Source organism: Leuciscus leuciscus (genome assembly GCF_965113295.1).
Source record: "Leuciscus leuciscus genome assembly, chromosome: 24".
Taxonomy (NCBI): domain Eukaryota; kingdom Metazoa; phylum Chordata; class Actinopteri; order Cypriniformes; family Leuciscidae; genus Leuciscus; species Leuciscus leuciscus.
The window spans coordinates 13,368,048-13,391,569 of record NC_138723.1 but is presented as its reverse complement, the minus strand read 5'-3'; the positions used below and the strand labels follow the sequence as shown (position 1 = coordinate 13,391,569).

At 36.5% G+C, this 23,522-nt stretch overlaps 1 protein-coding gene across 2 annotated transcripts in view; it reads left to right on the top strand.

Moving 5' to 3' along the window:
- The window catches only part of gfra2b (GDNF family receptor alpha 2b), a 66,967-nt gene that overhangs the window by 28,439 nt on the left and 15,006 nt on the right, over positions 1-23,522 (top strand). For both annotated transcript variants that reach the window (XM_082158422.1, XM_082158421.1), the window contains exon 4: positions 13,867-14,251. In XM_082158422.1, coding sequence (XP_082014548.1) covers positions 13,867-14,251 — 385 coding nt within the window. The remainder of the gene's footprint in view (positions 1-13,866; positions 14,252-23,522) is intronic.

The following is a 23,522-nucleotide window of genomic DNA, read 5'->3' as shown; positions in this document are numbered from 1 at the left end:
GTTTTATCCAGTCAACAGTGAAAAGAACTATTGCTTACATATCAGCGTCAATGTCCATTGTCCACACTGTCAAGTATTTTCTGGATCAAAATTGTTAATTTGAAATGATTGAAAGGGACTGTGACACTATTGCATGACTCAAGGATAGCTACTGTCTTTTAGTTAGCAAAAGTTGGATTTTTGTTCCTAACTCATATTGAAATGTGTTCCAAACTCATATTATTATCATTAATATTACATTTAAATAAAATTATAATACACATTATTACAATGAATAACTTTTTAAATAGCCTAAATAAATACTGTGGGTCAGGGTTATCTTTAACTAAAACCAAAACTTAAGGAGCCATGTGGGGAAAAAAAGTATCATGGCCACGATTTAAGAATTTGTTCCCACTATAACTTACATGTACGTCGACACATTTTACTAATTCGTTCCTTCATTTTAAGTAAATTATAATATATACAAAAAAAAAAGTACACACACACACACACACACACACACACACACACATATATATATATATATATATATATATATATATATATATATATATATATATATATATGTATATGTCATGTGCACACACACACACACACACACACACACACACACATATATATATATATATATATATATATATATATATATATATATATATGTATATGTCATGTGCAGGGCTCTGTAAAAACTAAAATTGAAATAAAAATAAATTAAACCTAAATAGCAATATATATATATATATATATATATATATATATATATATATATATAAAAAAATTGTTTCCAAGTCCTTATGTGGCTGTTTACGTTTCTCATATTTTCAATCACAGCCATTTAGTCATTTTACTAGTTTTATATATATATATATATATATTAGAGGTGGGCATAGATTAATTTTTTTAATCTAGATTAATCTAGATTAATTTTGAAATTAATCTAGATTAATCTAGATTAAAATGGCTCATTTGAATTCTGCCGAAGGCATTCAGAATGTGTGTGCTACCCAAATAATGACTATAAAAGTAAGTCTTTGAGAACGGGTTTCTCAAGCCAGGTGGCGCATTAGACCAGGGGCTCATCTCCTGTTTCCAAAATGCATCACAAACTGCTTGAGAAAGCGGTTCTACTCATAGACTGTAAAAGGTTACTACTGTACTGTTACCGTCCGTAGGCAACATTAGGTAGGCCTATGTTATTATCAACTACTATAGGCTATCAATTAGGGATGGGCGATATGGCCTAAAATCTATATTGTGATATACATTGCAGCCTCTTGCGATAACGATATACAGTATATTATAATAAAACCATTTCAGAACAGATTACACAGACCCATGCTAAACAACTGCTAAATGTATTTTTTTTTAAAGGGTGTATGTAGTTTTGAGAACATATATTGTGCAAAACTGTAAGTATACAACATAATTTTGCAGATAAATAAAATGTAAGTACACTAGCTGCAGAGACTTAATAGGTCTAATGTTTATTATGGCTTGGAGCTTATGAAACCCCAAATTTAAAATTAGAATATTGTCTAACTGATGTCTTTTCAGTTAAAAAGAAACACAACAACGATTCTTAAAATCGAGATTATGTGCTACACCACTAAGATATATTGGAATGGGAATAATACGCGCGCGCTGGTATTCAGTGATATCATGTTTCGTTTTGAATTTGAGGTGGTCGAACGGATTAGTCGTGTGTTAACTTACCGAACTGTTACCTCACACACTCTGTATATAGTTTGCTGCTGTCCAAATAATGGATGTTGCCAAGTCCAAATAATGGATGTTGCACCGATCTTTTTCACCAGCTTTCACTTTCAGCCGTGTTTACTTAAGATGACGACGAATATGCGTTGCAGCCGGGTTTACCTCGCGGCCGCGGGTAGATTGCGTCATCATAGCTTGTGTAGTATAGAGCCATCTCCCAACCCAACTTGGAGAATAGATTAACGGCGATATTTTTTTTATCGCGCGATAAGAGTCTCGCGTTAACGCAGCACGATAACGCCGATAACGGCCCACCACTAATATATATATAAAACTAGTAAAATGACTAAATCACATGAAGAAATGACTAAAATAAATAATACAATTAAAATAAAAAAATATAAAAATTAAAGCTAATTAAAAAATAATAACACTGAAATAACACTGCAGTGGTTGAACAACTGTCTTCCAAGTACATGAATGTGTTTAGCCATTAATTACAAAGAAAAATGCATAAATTGCAAGATTAATTCTTTTTATTATTTAATTTTTGACAGCCACAATATTTCTACTTATAGGTGTAATTTCTGTTTTATAGGTTTATCAAAGCAAACTCCAGCCAGAGCTTATTATACAGTAAATGACTCAATATGAAAGTCTCAAAATAAAACACGTCAAATCAGTTCAAATCTCTACATAAACACATTCTTTACTTCATAAAAAGATGAAGGATAAATACTACCCAGTTTAACATGCTTTTTGATTAAAGCGATCACTTTTCTTTAACAATAGCAATCTTTATATAAACAACATATTTCTAAGTAATTAAAAAAACACACACAAAAAGTATTATTCAAACGCTTTCCAACAAACGGATGTATTCTTCGCAAGGAAAATTCTGTGCTATACAGCAATTACACAGCAGTCGCCATCTGTCACTAAAGTACAGCCTCAATTCATCTTAAACAATGTAAATGGGACTATGTGTATTAGTCATGATGGCCATTCAAGAAGACCACCGACGAGAACGAAATTACTCTGTTTTAATCATAATTGCAGCTTTGAGAATGGCATTGAATAGCAGTAGCAGCTTCTATGATTCATACGTTTTACCTCTCTCTTATGCATTGTCGCCTCCATATGGATTACATTTTCTTACAAACCAGATGATATGCTGGGGCTGTTGGGATATGGTTTGTTGGGAGGCAGCAACCAGTTTAGGTGAAAAGGTAAACAGAGAATACATGTATAGAAAATAAAACACATGCTGCAGTCTCGCTGATGGCTTTTTACAAAAGCTATCACCACAAAAAAAAAAAAAAAACTAATTTTGTTTCCAAGTCCTTATGTGGCTGTTTACGTTTCTCATATTTTCAATCACAGCAGAGGTAATCTGTAGTCTTATATAAGAGCGACTGTTGCCATCTGAAAAACCATCTCTGCGGGCTGCAGGTGCTTTAGAACCACATCCAGGCACATGATGGCAACATATGCAATCATATCGAGAATTATTTGGTATGTCAGAGACATTTAAGGTAGTAAATGCACTAGGAGGAAGTATTATATTTTCATATGTTATAGGCAAGGACATATTTTGTGAGAAGTGTGGCAGTTTCAATTATTTCTGCAGTATTTGTCTTACACCTGTTTTGCTGTGCTGTCGTTTTTATATTACCACGAAATAAATGCACATGACCAAATGTAAATCTAAAACCTTGTTTCAGAGTTTCAGAGTCAATCTTTTGACTACCTATACTATTTTGGGAGCTTCTTCGACAGTTGACATTTGTTTGATAAATATTCTGTGATGGAAATTACATTTTTAAAGTGCCTCTATTTTACCTTTCATGCAGTGTGTGCAATAGCTGTTTGGGAATGTAAATGGCTTGCAAAGTTTTAAAGATCAAACTGCACTACAAATAAAGTTATTGTATCTTAAAATCCTTGGATTCGAAAAGAGTCTCAGCTGTCGAAATGAGTCATCAGCAATTCCAGTCTCACTTCCTTTTACACACCTACTTAATGTAACAAATGTGTTGTTATGCTGCCGATGAACAACGTCTACTTACAATTAGAAATTGTAGCTGAGGCCTGAAAAAGTGTTGTCGACGCTGTTTTCAGCACTGTAAATACACTTTGTGAGCACTTAAAAAGGATGAGGACATGCGCTCGAATTGATATGTAAAAACTGACGCCATCATTCCCCTTCATATCGCTGTGTATCAGACACTGAGGATGCGGAGCTGAAATTTAGATATAGTAAAAGGCGTTTTGTTTCTGACACATTCTGTAAGCGGTAGACCAATCACAGCAAACTGGGCCGTCTGACCAATCAGAGCAGATTCATCTCGCAGAAAGTTTAGAGAGACTGAATCCTCGAACTAACCGTTTTCAGACTCCTTGAGAAATTAGTGATGTGCTATGTATATTATGAGAAAATCAAAGTGTTTTTTACCTATATGTAAACCTATTGTAAAAGACCTCCAAAATTGTACCTTTAGAGATACAACGGCTTATCACTGGGGCAGTACCCTCGATGGTACACCTGGTGTACCCTTTATAATGGTAAACATATTGGTACCCGTACAGTTTGTCCCTTTTAAAGGCAAATATGTATCTTTGGTGACTAAATTGAGCCTTGTAGTGCTATTGTACCATAATGTACCTTTAAATATGGTACAAATTCGTCCTTTGAAAGGTGCCGCCCCAGTGACGAGCAGCCGCGCAGTTTGCACCTCATGATGGCCAGTTTTGTACATAATAGTTAAATATGAGCCAGTAAGTGTTCAACCACAGCATTTGTACCATAGGCGGAGCGTGTGTCGCAACACGTGACGTGCGATAAAAGGTATCTTTTCCATGATAATCAGAGTTTTTGTCCTAACCAGCCGCGACGCCGACACGCGACGTTTCTATTTTTGAAACGGTTTCTATTTTTCTGCGACGTCGTGGCTGGAACAACAAACACAACGTGTGGCAATGATAATCTCAGGTACTGTTCATGTGCTTTATTTAATGTTAAAAGCATGCAATGTGACTTTGAATATCATTTAGTGCTCCCAGCTTTGTAGCTGTAAAAGCAACAATGGATAATTCACCTCAGATCTTGAAATTAAACAAATGGAAACAAGAATGTTCAAACTGTGAACAAACAAGTGTATTCTTTGACAAAGATTGTTTTAGCAACTCAGAAGCCTATGTATTTTTAATAATGTTTAAATGGTGTAATATTTGTGAATTTGATTATGTAGCCTACTTATCAATTTTCTTGCGAGTGCCGTCAAGATTACTCTCTGGTGCTGTGCACTTGCCGCGAGACTCCGCCCACATGCTGTTCTGATTGGCTGTGGGTTTTGATTGATTTTGACGCATCTCGCAGTCGCGTCACGTCTAGTCTGGACAGACAAATTATTTACAACTGGCCATAATTGCAAAGAAAGTGTAGACATTATGCAAATAAGAAATTCATTGTGGGGTCAAGCTTAATTTATTGTAACAGAACTTTGTCAGATCGCAATGAGCTAAGAAGAGTGACATCTTTTTAGTGATTATAAAGGGAGCGCTCTTTGCACGCTTTCTGCCATGCCAAAGTATGCATTCTTTCCTGCAAAAATTAACAGTGGTTTGTGAACGTAAATAATTGTTAATAACAAATACTTGATCAGGAGCATTTATGCTAGGATGTGTAGGTTCGGTTGTGCAGTGACATTTGAAATTGAAACTATTACAAGGAAATGTATGCGTTTTTAAAGGGGAAGCACGTCTTCTTAGCCTTACCCTGAAGTTGGTTCACCCTCCGCCTATGATTTGCACCCTAAGTTTTCACAAAGCTGTACCTTTTTTCCTGACAGTGTAGCTTCCATATATAATTTTAAATATCATAAATACACACATTTAAATAATGTTCACACTTTTTGCAGATTGATTGGAAAAGAAGAGCTACAGAATTTTTCTGTTATATTTCTTCACACCATTGGTAAATAAGTATACTAACTTCTCCAATTTTTTTTTTGTAAATTTACAATATTAATTATTTTCAGATAATACATATGAAACAAAAACTAATATAAATGACTATAAGCATGTGACAAAATAACTAAAAACTTAAAGCTGCAGTCTGTAGTTTTTCCTCTTTGATTTCGCCATCTCTGTTCGAAATCTGCAATTGCAGTTATTCGTGGAATTATCAACTTTACGTGGGTTGTGCCTCGACACAGCACAGCGCGGATGAGTCCAATGTTTTGAGGAGAATGTGTGTCTGTCAGTCATCGCGCCGGTGTGGATCCTGTCATTCGGAATCACAGATTCTACTTTTTGGAAGTATGACCAACATAAGAATTTTCACCCGAAAATGGCGTCTGAACAAGTAAGTAACATCTACTCTTGTTCTGTCCAACTACGGGGAAAAAAGCATTGCAGTAAATCGCGCTGATTAAATCTAACGATTGCTTATTTCCCGTCAAACTGTTCAAATTATACTTTGTTCTCAAATTGTTAATGTTAACAACATCAGCATTGCATGACTGCATTTAATGCCCCTCCGATATTTATCCTTGTTTTCGCATGGGCCGGTTGCAGTCTCTTTTATTCTGTAGCCACTATAGCACAGTCTTGTGCATTTTACAACGGGTGAATCTCCAGTTGTCACTGGTGATTGTCATTTGAACCTTTCTGGATCCGCCATCAAATTGCTAAGTTTAATTATATCAAGTGCTGTGAGAAAAGGCTATAAATCTCCCCCTCCAACATCCTCACACGCAATATAGCCTACTAGCCGAGACTCCTTCTTTATGTGTACATATGTGACGTAATGACGCAAAGACATGCTCGAATTTCCCGTGGAAATCCACCAGTACCACTGGAATTAAAAACATTATTACAAGCTTACCATTTTGAATCGAGCTAAGGCAAGCAGATAGTTTGGAACTGGTTATGTACTTGCTCAAAAATGTATTTTGGATCATTTTTAACCCCAAAAAGTTACGGACTGCAGCTTTAAACTAAAATGAAAATGAGAACTGAAAATATCAAAATAAAAGCTAATTCAAATAATATAATAGTATACATAATACTAAAATAAAAGTGATATGAAAACGGTTGGTTTATTTCTCTTTGTTTAGGTGATCATAATTTTAAATATTATTACTAAATCAAATTATGTGATGTTTTTTTAAATATATTTTAAGATTGAAAGTCTGGGTCTATGCATAGAAAGCTTTTAGAAGTAGCAAAGATATAGAAGAAAATTCCGGTGAAATGTTTCTAAGACAATCTTAATGTGACATTCATATAAAAAAATTAATAAAAAAAAGGTGTTTGTTTTAATAAAAGTCAACCCCTGGGGCATAAATGTGCTTGTTATGGAAGAAACACTCATTTACAGGTTTGTGAAATCGAATCTGAACCCATTTAAATAGCTTTCTGCAAGAATAAAAAAATAAAAAAAAGACTAAATACATGGACCAACAAGCACAGTCAAGATGGTGTTTGTATTAATAATCTACTAAGTGACCTGAATACACAGGGCCGCACTGATCCTCGGATATTTGCATAATGCACATAGATTGTGCCTTACTTCTTAAATGCCTGTATACGGCGATACAAAACGCATGTAACACGTGAATAAGTACTCAAATTATTACTATACACTTAAACAACTGCCTTAAGGCAAGTCTAAACAGAAATGTTAGCTGCATTTGAACAACTATTGCATTGATTTGTGTGTACTTCTCATTTTCAAGTGAAAATATACACAGATTTATGCTTTTTGAGCAAATTGACATCAAAGGGAACCTATTACGACATCATTCCCTACATTCGTTCACTACTTTTACCCACAATCCTCTCTGAATATGAGTGTACATTCGATGTACACTTGCTGAAGCACTATTTCCCACAATCCAATGTAGAGAGGACTGAGCGCACATGAGCGAGTTTAAACAAGAGATTACTTTACAGCTTTTTTATTTCTGCTTTAACATGAACCTTTAAGAAAGCATCACCAACAACGTAAGATTGCATAGAGAACTTTGGAAAGTTGTATTATTTTTACTTTTACCTTTCATATAATTATTATTATATATATTTTTAGATTTTTGCTTGTTTTTAACATGTAGGCTAGTTAAAAAGCTTGTGCAGATGATATCAAAATACACAAGAGAACCAGCTGATTCAGATGATACTAGATTTATGATCCCAAAATTGACTTATAAACAAAATTGTACATGTTTACACTCCTCCAAATATGACTATGAACCAAATATGTTGCTTCAGTCTACAGTGTAAAAGGTGATTCAAATGCAGATTTGTAAGATGCAGTCTAAAATCAGCAGATTTTCTCCACTCAGAGATGAAGCCAAAACAAAATCAAATATTTTTCTTCCATAAATCCATTCCCTCTCTGGCGAAGCTCCCGTAAAGCTGGCTCTCCTTGAGGATTTGTTAGAGACCCCTTTCCCTTCGACATGAGATAAGATGAATATCAGGACCAAAACAACACACATCCATGCACACGTTCTGCTTCAAAAGCAAGACTGGAAAAAGCACTCATAACATAAAAATAATCAGACATCTTGTTACATGGCTCTCCTGTTCATTTGTCAGTGAACAGATGACCGCTCACATCTGCTTGGTTCTTTAAACCGAAGAATTGCCATTGAACCCGGGTATGATAGATTCTCAAGACAGGAAGGGGAGATAAGAGGATAATAGAAAGGGACTTTTTTGAAGAAAAAAAAAATAGCCACACTAGAGAGAGCAGTGCAACATTAAAGGATGTTTTCGATGAGTGTTTCCAATTGATTACTGTGGAACAGCCAGCTAAGATGGGAGTGATGTTGAAAGAGCGTTTATGCTCTGCAATTGCCAGCGGATTTGAAAGCAAGAAAGGGTTCTGAGGAGCATGGATTAATTTTTATTTTAGCCAGGTGCCGGGTGCATGATAATCAGATTTTACTGAGTTTTTTTTTTTTTTTTTTTTTGAGGATAATGCATAATAGAAAAGACAGTTTCAGGTTTATGATAGAAAAATTCAAAGTCAACATGATTAGGAGATCTAAGGAAGTCTATAAGAGCTGGAGGATATCCGTTAGCGTTCCCGTTTTCCCTAAAGGCAGTTGCTCTGTCATTATGTTGAGCGGGAAGTACTGTATTTAGTCAGAATATGCAGATTTTTTTTGAATGGCTGTCAATGCAAGAATTGTAATTGTCTCTTAGAAATGCACATTTGACAGTTATTGAGTTGAAAGTAGTAGTAGCATCCTTTTAACAACCTCCTTTTTACATGGTCAATTTTAAATATTCTGACTGTTTTATTAAAATTAACAATTGGTCTTCCATACATTTAGATCATGATAACCACAGTAAAACCCACACATATAGCAAGCTCAAAAATGTAATTATAGGGTTTCTATGGTATTTGTATGAAAAACAGTAGCATAACTACATTTAGTATAAATGCACAAATGCTATAGCTTAATCACAAAAAAATTATGTAATTATATTCCATTACTCCTTTAATGCATTTAAAAGGCTACGGGCCAGATTTACTAACAGCTTGCGCCAGCACAAACCTTCTTTTTGAGTTAAAAAACTACTGTCGGGATTTACTAAAGACATGCAGTGCAAAATTAGCGCTGAAAAGGCGTGGACTGAGTTGTTTTTGTGGCTGACCTTATTGCATTTGCATTTGTAGTTTCCCTTTCAAATGCAACATTTATGTGAGGAGAACATTTAAATGAATCATCCGTGGCCCTCAAGTTACTGTTGAAAATGGTGCAGATGCACATAACATTCCCAAAGATTCTCTCCAAAGCTCTCCAACAAGTCAAACAGGGTTTTCAAGCCATGTCAGATTTCCCCTTTGATTCTCCCGGTTCAGGACCATGGACAGCACACAATGTTCCCCCGACTGCATTTACCTTGCCCACAATAGAGTTCCATATGTCCCTTTAGCGAGCAGGTTGGACATTGTGATTTTGAAGTATTTTACTATAATTATTCGATTTCTCTTGCCTAGAAATCTAGACGCACCCTAGCGGCAGAACAAATTATTTTGCAGCCAGTGTAGTCTAGCAACTCTCCGTTGACTTTCGAGCTGGAAAAACCAAACTCTAGTCAGTCCAATCAAATTGTGTATAGAGTCAGTGGGCGGGCTTAACATAATGACGGCAGAGTTGTGACGGTCCTGCAACTTGAAAACAAAGAATGGCGGCTGCTGCTGGCGAACAGCGGTCTTTCGAATCGGCTTTGGCCGCTACTCTGGAGGACTTGGAGTTAAGCTTTTCTTTGAGAAAAGAACAAAGAACGGCACTTAAGTCATTCTTAAAAAAGGAAGATGTGTTTGTAGTTATGCCGACCAGATACGGCAAAAGTTTAATCTATCAACTAGCTCCGCTGGTGGGCAAACGCTCTGGTTGGTTGTAGCGCTATCCTATTGCGTGCAGAGGGAATTTGAAAGACAACCGTTTATCCCGCCCCTCGGATTGAGCCGTGCCAATGGTAAGTTGCCAGACCTAACATCTTGATGTAGGTCTGGCTTGCCAGGCTAAGATTTCTCAACTAACACTTCCAATTCTTCGGCAGAAAACTTCTCTTTCCGCAGCCTCTCCTTGGTCTGTGTTGCCATGCTGTTTCCTGAGAAGAGCATATGTGTAAAATCTGCATATATATATATATATATATATATATATATATATATGTGTGTGTGTGTGTGTGTGTGTGTACGTGTTTGTCAGATTGCATTTAACAAGTTGTGCCTGTGTCGACCCTGATGAGCACCAGCTCTGCTTATTTGCGACCCAATTCTAATTTGTGCTGCTCTTGGTAGATTGTGTTGGTCATTATATAAATGATTTGACTGCGCTTGTGTTCTTAAATTTGCGCGTCAGCAGAAGATCACGCGAATTCCACATTTCTGCCACAATACCATGGTGCAGTTAGTGTTACTACAGTAAATCCAGGGTAAATGATGGTGATTTGTAGATTTAAAGCCTTCTGACTGTAGCGTTGCGCTCAGTGTTTCTCCTGTTTTTCATCTGGCTTTAAACTAGTTTAAAACACCAAGACATTTGAATTCAAGCGCTTCTCACTGGATCTCACAGCGCTGTAATCTCACGATCAGCAAGTAAACGCTGTTTGAACTTGGAGCCGAGCGGATAAATGGTCCGTGGGGTGCGGTTCAAATGAGTAGCACTTTTTCGTTCCGCTTTTGGCGCATAAAAATGATATCGAACATTTATTGAACTCTTGTTATCGTATCTTTATGTCAAAACTCTTAATTAATATGTATAGTAGTACAGCATTACTGTTTAAGACTAATTTAATATGTTTAACCATGAAATTTCTTCACTCATTCAAGCTGTTTTAAAAGACTGGAATGGACCCTCTTCACAGACTGTGATGATGCGCTTCCACAGTTATCAACATCACAAATCTAGTGAAGTTTTCTTTGATCATTTAGCACTTCTGCGTGAGTGTTTCTAATGCAATGGCTGACGGCAAACATTCAGTCTTTTTGACAACTGTAATCAGTCTCTCTATTCCTTTTTCCCTTTTTTGGAATTTCGTGGAAACACTATCATGGATTTATTTTTCCTTTTGTTATTGGAGCAAATTGGAATACAAAAATTAGGAGATGAGCACTAGGCTGCAGCAGGTTAGTAGGAAAATATATTATTCAGAATGCATATTTGGAAAAGAAAATATATTTAATTTCAGCAGGTTCAATATAATTCATGTTAACAGAGCACATGATTCACTGTTTTAATACACTCACAGCCTTAAAACATAATAATCTCCATTCTCACGAGTAACTGTCTGTGGAGTGCTGAACACTGCTATCGGAAACATCTGAGCCATAATTAGTAGAAAGCAGAAGTAGTTGTTGTGCAAGTAGTCCATTATATATTCTGAAGCCCAAAAAAGTTTAAGGAACATAAATATTCAAGACATGATATCAAAACATAACATTTCAAGTTTAATTAGAACCACTTGATCATTTTTAGTAATGTAAAAGCAGGCTTTTTAATAAATGCAGTTATTGCCTAAGGACCTGTAGGGGTTTGTGAAGCAGAAGAGAGTTTGTGAGTCTGGCGAGAGAGCAAGGCTGTTTTTGCCAGAGAGGTAATCAGCGGACAGGTACACTTTCCACTTACATGACCTTGTGAGAAGCGAGGCCTCAGTGAGATCTGTTTTGAAGCCCCTGCCCGATTCCCTCAGCTTTAATAAAACATCTGCGAGCACGCAGCAAGGAAGCGCTTTGAGTCGCGGATACTGTAAAAACCTTGTCTGTCAGAGAGATAACAGGGTAGCTCTGGCGTAGTGCTAATTGGCCATTGCGTTCCTATATGCAAAGAATATTTATCACTTCTGACAGGGCTTGAGAGCATTTCTCTTTTTTTCCACTTGAACAGTTTTGCCCTTTGCAAACTGTGAGATTTATTAGTGTATTTGAAGATGCACAGTGTGATAATTAGTTTTGGAAACATGAGGAAATGTTGGCCAGTGTTCCTTTGGGGTAGGATGTTTAAAACTGCTTAACATGCACACACTGGTTGACACACACACTCATTACAGATACACTCATTACAGATAAAGGAGGACTCTGGGGGCCGTGTCTTTGCTGCCAGACCCCCCCTTAGTCAAAATGTTGTATTTGACCAAGCTATGAAATATTTCCCATGTGCTTTGCTCTGTTTAACAGCAACATTATGCAATTTTGTTACAGCATACATGGTATTTTTATCTCCATCCCTGTCACTTTGGCGTTATTCTGCATCATATGAATAGGACAAGTGGATTGCCCATGAACAAAAAATACAAAAACATATTTAATACATATATTTAAACATAACTAATACACTGTTTGCACTGTATGTTATTGATTCACAAAAAATAATCAGCACATAAGAGTTAAACATTTCCATTCGTTTGGAATTGATTGATTCACAAAAGCAGGGGGTCTTAAGAGTAATTCGTTCAGGAATCTTTCTGCACTGCTTGCGCTGAGTGTTTCTGAATCACGAAAAAGAACAGAATATATATAGTTCAAAATATGCATGCTTTCAGGAATCAGACTACACTGGTCACCCTGTATGTAATTTATCTTTTAATGTTTCTTTTTTTTTTTTTTACCAAAAAGAAGTGGGGCTTAAGAATCGGACTATACTGGATGTACAAGAAGTTTTTAAATCCCTAAGAAGAACAGGTTCAAAAGAGTCATTCATTTATGCATTGTTATTAATTCAGTAAAATGAATCAGCTCATAAAGTTCATTTGTTTGAAAATCAGACTAAATGGTCATGCTGTATATGTTACTGATTCGCAAAAAATCAGTAAAAAAAAAAATTTATTCAGGAATCGTAGTACACTGCATATTTCGTGTTGTAAACCGCATAAACAAAATGCAGTTATGACAGTTATGGTCCAGTTATGACATTTTGATTAAACATTACAAAGTAAAAAAAAAAAAAAAAAAAAAAAATGTTTTTGGTATTTTTTAAAGATGCACTAAAATAAAAAGGTAAATAATCCTGATAAATGTTTCCTTAAACTGTAGATAATTAAATATTGCCAGTGTGGCATGATTCTCATCCTGGAGCATGACAATGACAAAGTCATCTCAAAAAGATTAAAAAAATCTGAAAAGACTATCTTCTAAATGACAAGCAAGAGCTATTTCACGCTGAACCACCCAAGACTTCTAACAATGGCTTATCCAGCAGTTCTCATTGGGTAAAATCTAATTAAACATGCTTCAAAGGACAAAAGCCTGACTACCATGAAGCCGCCTGTGCACATTGAAATGAAAAACGCTATTAGAGCACATGTTAGCTCTTATCAAAGAGTCAGAAAAGGTCATAATATGTCATGGTTTTCAAACCGAGATGTGAAAAGAGGCTAATTTGGAGGACACATGCGCAGCTAGGGTCATATTTAATAAATGCACTTATTTTCATATATGTGCCTTGCAAAATACTTTTATTAGAAGAATACATGTGCACTGACATTTGCAGGTCTAAAAGCTGAAGCAACCTGACAGTATGTTGCCTGAGTAGAAAAATCTAAATATGTATTTTCACTTGAATCTGGTTTGTCCCTGTTTAGCCAAGCATACTGACCCTCACTGTTGCCCTGTATTTGTGCCGACAGCCATGGACTCCGCTTCTGCAAAAGGGAATCTGTGTTCTGACACAGGCAAGCCCTGCAACCCATGCCTGGATGCCACGAAGGCCTGCAACCTCAACGACACCTGCAAGAAACAACGCACTGCACTCATGGCCACCTGCAACCCTGCAACTCCCATTCAGCAAACTCACGAAACCTGCAACCGAAAACGCTGCCACAGAGGTCTGCGGCAGTTCTTCGACCGCGTACAAACGGAATTCAGCTACCCGTTACTCTTCTGCTCCTGTCGGGATAAAGCGTGTGCTGAACGTCGCCGGCAAACCATCATGCCTGCGTGTTCATATGAAGAGAAGACAAAACCCAACTGCCTTGAGCTAAGGAGGACCTGCCGTTCAGATCCGCTCTGCAGGTAAGGTCATCCCGTCTGGGTCACGGCACCAGAAACGCAACAAATTTCACTAGGGCTTCAACCAAACTATTTTGATAATCAATTAAACGTGTGCAATGCATGCTCCATAAACTGTGAAGTTTTAAAGTCCCAATTTTTTTTGGCTTTTAGTATGAATATGTTGGCATTTAGGTTATCTATAAGCAAAGTGCTCCAATACCATGACAAAGTTCACATTTAAAAAGATAAGCTTTCAAAAACCAATATGCATCAATGATTTTGATGACATCAATCTGCACTTCAGCTTCTCATCAGATTTTCTGTCCAATCAAATGCTCTCTAGAATCTGAAGCGCCCAGCCCCTAACCAGCCGTGGCTCGTCTGTATGGGCTATTCATCCAAAACATAGACCTCTATAAGAACTGAATCAATAATAAATTGTAAATGTGTTCAGCATTCTGCAACAACTATTTTTGGATTTTTCTTAGGACTGACCCCTATTAGTCAACTAACCGTTAGTCGAATAGAATAATTGAAAAAATATATAGTATTTTTATTAAACATTTTAGTTATTTCAAACAAAACATATTAAAACAAAAAACATAGCACAGAAAACAATATTAATAACCATATCTATGGGCATGTGGACAATTTACATACATAATCTCGTCATATGGTTGTATCTACATTTTATCCAGTTTGTGTTTATGACCTTTTAATCTTCAGACACTTTAAAATATTCTCCCATTTTTTAAACAGGTGCAATTTACCATTGAGACAATACCTCAGTCTTTCTAGAGTTACAACTTCAGACATCAGAGATTTCCACATCTGAGTAGAGGGGGCATCGCTACCAACCCATTTGGCGGTCAACCAACATTTTATTAGTCGTTTAGTCGCAGATACTAAACTCCTCAGGAAGTGGCGAAATCACAATAACAACAAAACGTTGTGCTTTTGTAAAATAATGGTGCTTTCTGCCGATTCGGTCTCAGTGAACTTGAGCGTGTCATAGAAACAAAATGAAACTCAGCGCAACTTGCCTCACAGACATGATAAATATATCTATAGAAAGCTTGAAATGTCTATAGAATGTTCAAATGATAAATAAATATTCTCAGATTATGTAATCCGTATGAAACATGCGTATAGGCGCGTCCACAAGCTACTACAGCAGATGATGAGTCAGCATCGTCGATACAGAAAACATTACCAATAAATTAAAATGATTTAATTTCTCTCTCCTTTTTTTCACGACACATTCATAATCATTACGTTTGCCAGTGCGCCGTGGCAAGCTTTATGCATGCGTTTGAGCGCTGATTAGGTACATGTATTTTATAGGCAGTTAAAGGCTCATTATTATGATTTATGGCTTAATAATGTAAATGCGAGATTAGTCAACTAATTCCTTAAATGAACGACTACTAGTCGACTAGAAAAATCTTCAGTCGAAGGCAGCTCTAGTTTTTCTATACGATTTTAAGTCGTAACGTGAGCAGGATATATAAAAATTTAGCGCATGGCTTCGCAGGCATGTATTATGATAATAGACATTACTTTCTTTTCCTCAAATGAATTCCTCCACATCTTGTAATATTCTAAAACAACATTCAATGAGTGCTACTTTAAGGCAATTCTATGTGTGTGTCGTGTGTACTAAAGTATGTCAATCAACATTAGACCCCCACTCTCAGGCTGAATAACGCAAGGACACTAGACCTCTGCCAAAAGTGTTATATAAAGTAATATAAAGCATCCAAAATGTTTGTCATAAACTAACGCCAAAACCCATAATCTGCCATATCTAAATTTACTGCCAGGAGCCCTACTGCCCCCTACACTATACATAGTGGCTGAAATCGGTTACTTTTTCCACACAATTACTATTTTCTATATGGTAAATGGCACATTGTGCACTATATATAGGGGATAGGGAATGATTCAGACAGTGTAAATATGCTTTCTATTGGGGTGAATCAAGTCTGGTTTTGCATTGTCACGCGAACCGCCGCAGCACACACACAGTTTTCTTCGGTCCAGAGACACGATAGCACAGAGCGGATCATATGCGCGAGACGGCCCAGACCAAAAAACGAATCTGACCCATTTGAATTCTACACAAAATGCCTTATTTTAAAGTGACATTAAGGAAATTAGGAGGAGAAAGAGTTAGACAGACTCAGCATTAGAAACAGCACTGACGAGTAGAAGAGATAACAACAATGCCAACATAACTTACACACTTTTTAAACTACACTTCCTCAGCATAATTATGTGCACTGTTTTGCTTTAGTGACAGTTTCATATTAAATCTAAAGGAGGAATCTATTAGACTGGCATAAGAGCTTTTGAGGAGCTCAACGGCTCAGGACGAGCTGTGATATAAATGAAAATGCTATTGGCTATTTAAAAAAAGGGGAGGAGCTGCTCGATATGTCCCGCCTGTCCTCCTGTTGCCCCCAGCATGCAGAAACCCTGAGGTACTTTGTGAAAAGTGCAAAGACCAACTTATTGAGTAGCTGTTGAACGGACAGCAGAAACCGAAAAGAGGTTGGATCAGTAGGTGATTCATATACTGAACACAGATTACAAACATTGGATCAGCAGGAGATCCATATGCTGAAAAACAATGTAGAGATTGAATCAGTAGGTGGTCAAAAAGCAATTCACTACAGATGTAACTGATATGTAATCTATATAGCCAAGGGCACACAACCTATTAGAAGCAAATTATTGACCCAAACACTCATGCTGACAGACAGCCCGCAGCAGCACTGCATTGACTATAACATTTGATCAGTATACAGTGTATCCAAGCATGCAATGTCTTGACCCTGTCTTATCACATAATGTCTTAATGTCAGAAGAACCAAAATCATTGACCGATCACACAACCAGAGAACACTTGTAGCCTATTACTAACATTTAGAATAGATGTTTTATTGAGTGGGGAGTGTTAATTAACCTAGTATGGTGAACTACGAGAAAATCGATTGGCTGTGTGTCAAATGAGCCTTTCTCTTTAAAGCCTGCGCTCACCTCTCCCCAGTTCATGCGTCATTCATCAACGCTCACCCGGGACTACAAGAGATGTCCTGAACACAAACCTGTCTTTGAAAGGCATTGAAAGAAAAAGCAACTCTAGAATCTTCTTGCTCATACTTAAAAAAGAAGTTAGGGGTCACAAACACTATTTAACTGAATTGCAAGACTGGAGATTGTATTAAATGAAATGCAACAACACTAGCCACATTTACATGGACACTTTTAGTTTCAAATGGAATGACGATGAGCACACAAGAAGCAAGCACTTGTGGGACAACGCTGTCATGCACCACTTCACAGACGATGAGTTGAAAGAGAATTGTAGATTGAACCTACAGTCATTTATTATATTCAACAACAACATCAGCTTGTGTGTCATTCATCATTATACGCCATTTCAGCGTCATGTTTGCAGTTTCGGCTTTCAATCTTATCGTAAGTCGAATGGATTAGAATAAGTTTATCCCACCTCTCTCAACCTGATCGGTTTAGGCATTTTTACTCCGATTTAGGTGTTTACATGGAGCATTTTCATTCGGATTGGACTTTTCAACAGATTGTAATAGGAATACAATGCTCCATGTAGACACACTTACTGTTGTGAATGAAATGGTATTTATTTCTTTATAAAACAAAGTACTTTTTGGACCGACTACATTTTAAAACAAATTAATGTACTTGTAGTGTAAAGGTGAAGCATGTCATATTTTTTGCCTCTAGTGGCACCAAACAGAAATGAAAAAAACAAAAATAAAAACAACTTTTAAACAAGTTTCAAACTTGTAGCCTATTTCTATAAAAGGGTATAGAAAACTTTCATAAGAACGCTTTGCTCAAGCTTCCTTCACTCGAACTTTATGAAAATTATTTACACAACGTCAAAAAAATTGTATGATGGAACATAACAGGATGGAAAATCAGGAGCTAAAGCTAGCCATTGCTTGAGTTATAATAACTTATGAGGATATCAACTTGAAAGTAATGTTGATAACTGTATTTCGATAGTTTCATATAGATTTCTGTAATTTATCAAACAGGATGGAATGTTTTGGAGTGACACACCAAATCTAAAACTAATGCTACAAAACAGTACCAAATCCCCATTTCAAACTTTAAAACCATTCCGGAGTATTCCAGTCAATCATCGTCACAGTCAGACGTAAACAGAAAAAGATTGCTCTATGACTCACCCAGACAATTTCACCATATTGGAAATAACATCAAATGGCACATGCAATCAGCGTTGTTTGGCCTGTCTCAGATTTACAAGCTAGATATTAACTAAATCTAAGGACGTAGATAACACAGCATTAATGTTTATAAAATTGTTTCCCCAACAGACATGATGTCACTTCCTGGGGGATGATGTCATTGGGAAACTTGATTTCAGTTAAAGGGATATTACAAAAACAAAAAAACAAAAACTAACAGGATGAAAAGTGATATTGAATACATTACCTATTAAACAATTGTGTAAAAAAAACCCCAAAAACTATTGGTATTGTATATACCGCGGTCAAAAGTGACCAAACACCTGAAATGTAATTGTTCTGTTCAGTGTAATATATTCTTGTATATATATAATATATATAATGCTGTGTTGTAACCACTAAATTTCTGTATAGCTCCATATAAAAACGCATATAAATGATCTAGTGGTTTTTAGACATAAATACTTATTTTTATTAAGTTAAATAGGTTTAGACATATTCAAAGACAAATTTTGGTCAAGTTTTAGATATTTATTTTGTTGAAATGTTGATTTGAAGTGTCAGTTTTTGCATTAATTTAACTATAGTCAAACCTGAAAACAGGGAAATACATTTTGTTAAACATAACATCAAAATTCAATAAAATTTTTACAAAAATGAACAGAAATACTTTATCAGAGCTTAAACACCCTGATTTCCACCTCTAATTTGAGATTTCTGGCTCAGTTTTGCCATATTGTTACAGCCACTCCAGTTCAGTTGATTATGTATAATAGTGTGTTGTGTGTAAGTGATTGTGTGTTTGAGTGGGTGTGTGTTTTGTACTCTTGATATTTTAGAGAGTCACTTTTTTTCTGCATCGTAGCTGATTTGTAGATTGTACACAAAAACAAATCTCTGTATTTTCATATTTTTGTGTATTTCCCATTCATTTCCTATGACGCCCATTTTTGACCACGAACAACACAAGTGTGAATATTTATTTATGACCATTTAGCTTTTTCGAATCAAGTCCACATAGCGACTGCCACCGAGTTTCATACCGTTCTGATGAAGTTCCCTCCTCGAATATGAGCTCCATATTTTCACTATATCAAACTATACAATATGTGCCATAAAAGCCTGATGCACCATACAGTATGCTAGAAAACATAAAACATGTTTTATGATTAAAGTTTGTTCAAACCTTTTTTCTCTCTCTCTCTCTAAAGCATCAATAAACTGTTCTGTTATAAATTTATTATTTCATATTTCAGACTTTACAGGGTTAAATAACTTATATTTTCTTACAATAAAATCCATATGATAATATAACAATATTTAAAAACAATGTATTTTATCACATTTTTTTAAAGACGGGGGAATTTTTTGATGGGGGCATAAAAATGTACTGCATTATAGGAATAAACAATATATAAAACAAACCAAAAGAAAACGACAGGGTGAGGGAAATGTGTGCAAGCATGATATTTTATCCATCCTGAATTTAACAAGCTTGCTGCAGCCTTAACTCCGGCTCTTATTACACGAATGGCCACTGGGACCCAGACCCTTTGTCCTCAAACACTGTATGATGTGTGAACTGAGAGAAAAGTAAGGGCCCCCGCCAGGCCAACCTGAGGTCTTTGGCTGCCCTTTCTATCTGTGATAGCCTCCAGAAATCACCTTGCCTTTCCCATAGCAGGAGACTGGAGGACATCCAACAACAGAACTGACTCAGTGAAGTGGCCAGGCTGAGAGATACAGTAAACAGACACACTCATATGTATTGTTATCCCTGACTTGAATAACTTCCCGAGACCCTGCCATTCATCCATCTACCCACCTACATGTCTGTCTGTCTGTCTGTGTGTCTATTTATCTATCATCTACCTACCTTCCAACCTTCTTTCTTCCTTACTAAAATATAGTTTGTTTTCAAATCAGGATATTTTTTTTTTTTACAAGAAAGACATTGTTTGTTGTCCTCTTTATATAATTTTAAGGTATCACTTTATTTTGCAGTGTCCTTGTTACACATGTTACATGTAGTTACTGTAGTAATAACTATAACATATTCATACTTACATGAAACTAACCCTAAACCAAACCTTAATCCTAATCCTAACTCTATAGTAGGTACATGTTAATTATTAATACTCAGTACTTAAATGCATAATTACACTGTAACACATATATAATTTTTTTGCTGGGTCTCCGAAGGATGAAATATCCTTATCCTTAAGTAAATGTGAAGAAGAACAATCATTTGATTTTGCTAGATATTTAATGGTGATATAATTCTAAATTAACAGTAAGTACTGTATTTACAAAAATGTAATATTTATTTTAATTTTTAATGGTGCATTCTGATACATTTCAAATACTTCTTTGATGCTTTTTTGATGCCATAACTGAACACAAATAAGATTTATCTGAGCTTTTGACAGTGTCCAAAACCATTTTGAATAAGCTACCATACAGATGAAGCTTTGGCTTAAGCTTAAATGTTGAAAAAGCCAGTCGTAGACTCTTATTTGAGTCAGGTGACATGGATATTAGATTCAGTGTGCCTGCAGGAGTTGTGTAAATGATTCATGGTCTTATTGCTTAGAAGTCATGGTCATGGTCCTGAATCCCGCTGGACCTCCGGACTTCTTAGAAGATGCTAATTTAACCACACAAGCGTAAAAATATGCACACACAGGAAGTAAATCACATTAAAAGTAGGTACAAAGTTTAGAGTTTAAATACCGGTCATAATGCTTCTCTTTCATTTAACTTTTTATTTTAACATTTTATTGACATGTAAACCTAGCAAGAATGTGTATTATTGATCAGTGTCATGGAATAATTAAGTCGCACTTTCTATGACAGTGATCCATAGATTTGTGTTGATATAGTTCGATTGCTCCCCCCTCCCCTTCCCCCCACTGGATTGTGTTCACATTATATTATTTGGGTCTGAATCGTGGTGCTTTTGCATCATCAAAGCTGGTTTACCCCGTTTCTTGGTAACGACGACACAGGAGAAGGTGGCAAAGAAGGTGGCAAAGTGCATAGCGTTGCTCACCTCACTTTTATATCTTTGTTTTTGAACCTTTGGTTTTTATTATCTAAGCATCAGCACATAACTGCACTTGTGTATATCTGCCGCGAATGTGCTGCAAATGCTCTGAAGAACGAAGGAGTCCATTTCTGCTGAAGGCGAACAGAAATGAGATATACACACAGTTTTGTCGAATCATACACAGTCAATAACAGCAGAGAATCATACGCATTTATATCAGCAATCGTACCAGACCACCCTTTTTATGCAGACTCGGGTACGGTTCACAGGTGCGCACCCGAGTTCGGAAGACAGCGTCTGACGTCAATCGAACACGGGTGCACACCAAAAGTGCTAGTGTGAAAGTGTGTTTACACTTGGCAGGTGTGGTTCGAATAAAATTAACTCTGATGCGATTGCTCTGTTAGACTGGTTCATTTGAATAAGTGTGAACGCTGCCATCTGAAACCTGGTGCGCACCAAACAAGCGAGCTGAGACTGTTGAAAAGATGGGTCTCGGTCCACTTTCAAACGAACTCTGTTGTGGTTTGACTGAAAAATTAACCAAAAACAGGACATGATGCCACAAGATTCAATCCTAAAAAGGACAGAATGCTCAATCATTAGAGATGCAACGATTGATCGGCTGATGACCGGAATTGGTCGATTTTCACGTGATAAGCCAATAACCGCGACCGGCCCGTCAGTCTGACATATGCCGATTTTATGCCGGTAAAATGCACTCGGGCTCCCCATGATTAACATGTAGGAAATCTCGTGAATTACGGCCATTTCACGCACATTTTTTTCGCCGTGCATGTTAATCAATGAGTGCATTCACACCGGGAGCAGGAGCAGCGCGTGAACGCCCAACAGGAGTGTCGCGTGAGCAGCAGAGAAGCGGGGGTTTCACCGCCGAGTCTATTGTCTGCGCTGCTCACGCTCAATTAAAGTGAAAGCACACTTTTGATGGAAAAAATAAATAACAAAAGTGCCCAAAATGCACAGAATGTGCATGTATAGGCCTAGTGTGTTTTAACAAGAACTGGATTAGGTTATGTGAGAAAAGAAAATGAAGACTCAAAAATATTTATATAAAATTTACCCATTTAAACTTGTTTTTATTATTCAGTTTGGGTAAAAGGATATGGTATTTTATAAAAATAAAAAAATATAGAAAATAAATACTTGTGTGTGCTGTAAAGTGGTTAGAAAAAATGAAATCAGAATCGGCTAAAATCGGTATCGGCAGGTCAAACTCAATGAAAAATCGGAATCGGCCTAGAAAATTGTAATCGGTGCATCTCTATCAATCAATCATCATAGTCGCAGTGTTGCCCATCACAGTTCGGTACAGGCATCAGAACCGTGTCTCCTTGCAGCAGATCTTCAGTTATGACTTTACATATTTTATAAGCTCTTTATGAGTTTTTAGCTCCATCATATACCATCATATGTATGTACTCACATACAGCAAGCGCATTTATCCCAGCACACAGCATTGCTTCGGAAGTTCAACAAGTTTCGTCGCAAAATACACGTCATAAAGCCGGGTTTCTTGGTATCTTTAGGTTCGGTGTGAACGCTAAGTGAACCAGGATTAAATGTATCATTTTCTTTTTTGGTCCGTACCAAAAGAACCAAGAGAACTGAACTACAAGTGTGAACACACCCTTAATGGTGTGTCAGAAAAATGTCAGAAAGGACATGCTAAAGTTGAAGTGCACTGAACAGCTAAAAAACCATGTCAAAATGAAGTGTAAAAAGAAAAAATTCCATGCCTGAAATATTTGGCCTTGATACTTTGCTTGTCTGAATGTGTGCTGTTTATTGTTTGTGGATATCCATGCTGGACTGAGGCCAGAGTATGAAGAGGACTGGCACCCAAACCATCTGTTCCTAAATCATCAGTGATAAAAACTCCAATTAGGAAATGACTGGGCAACAATGATATGCTACTGAAAAATTAAACATATTTTTCATCTTAAAGGTACACTCAGTCATT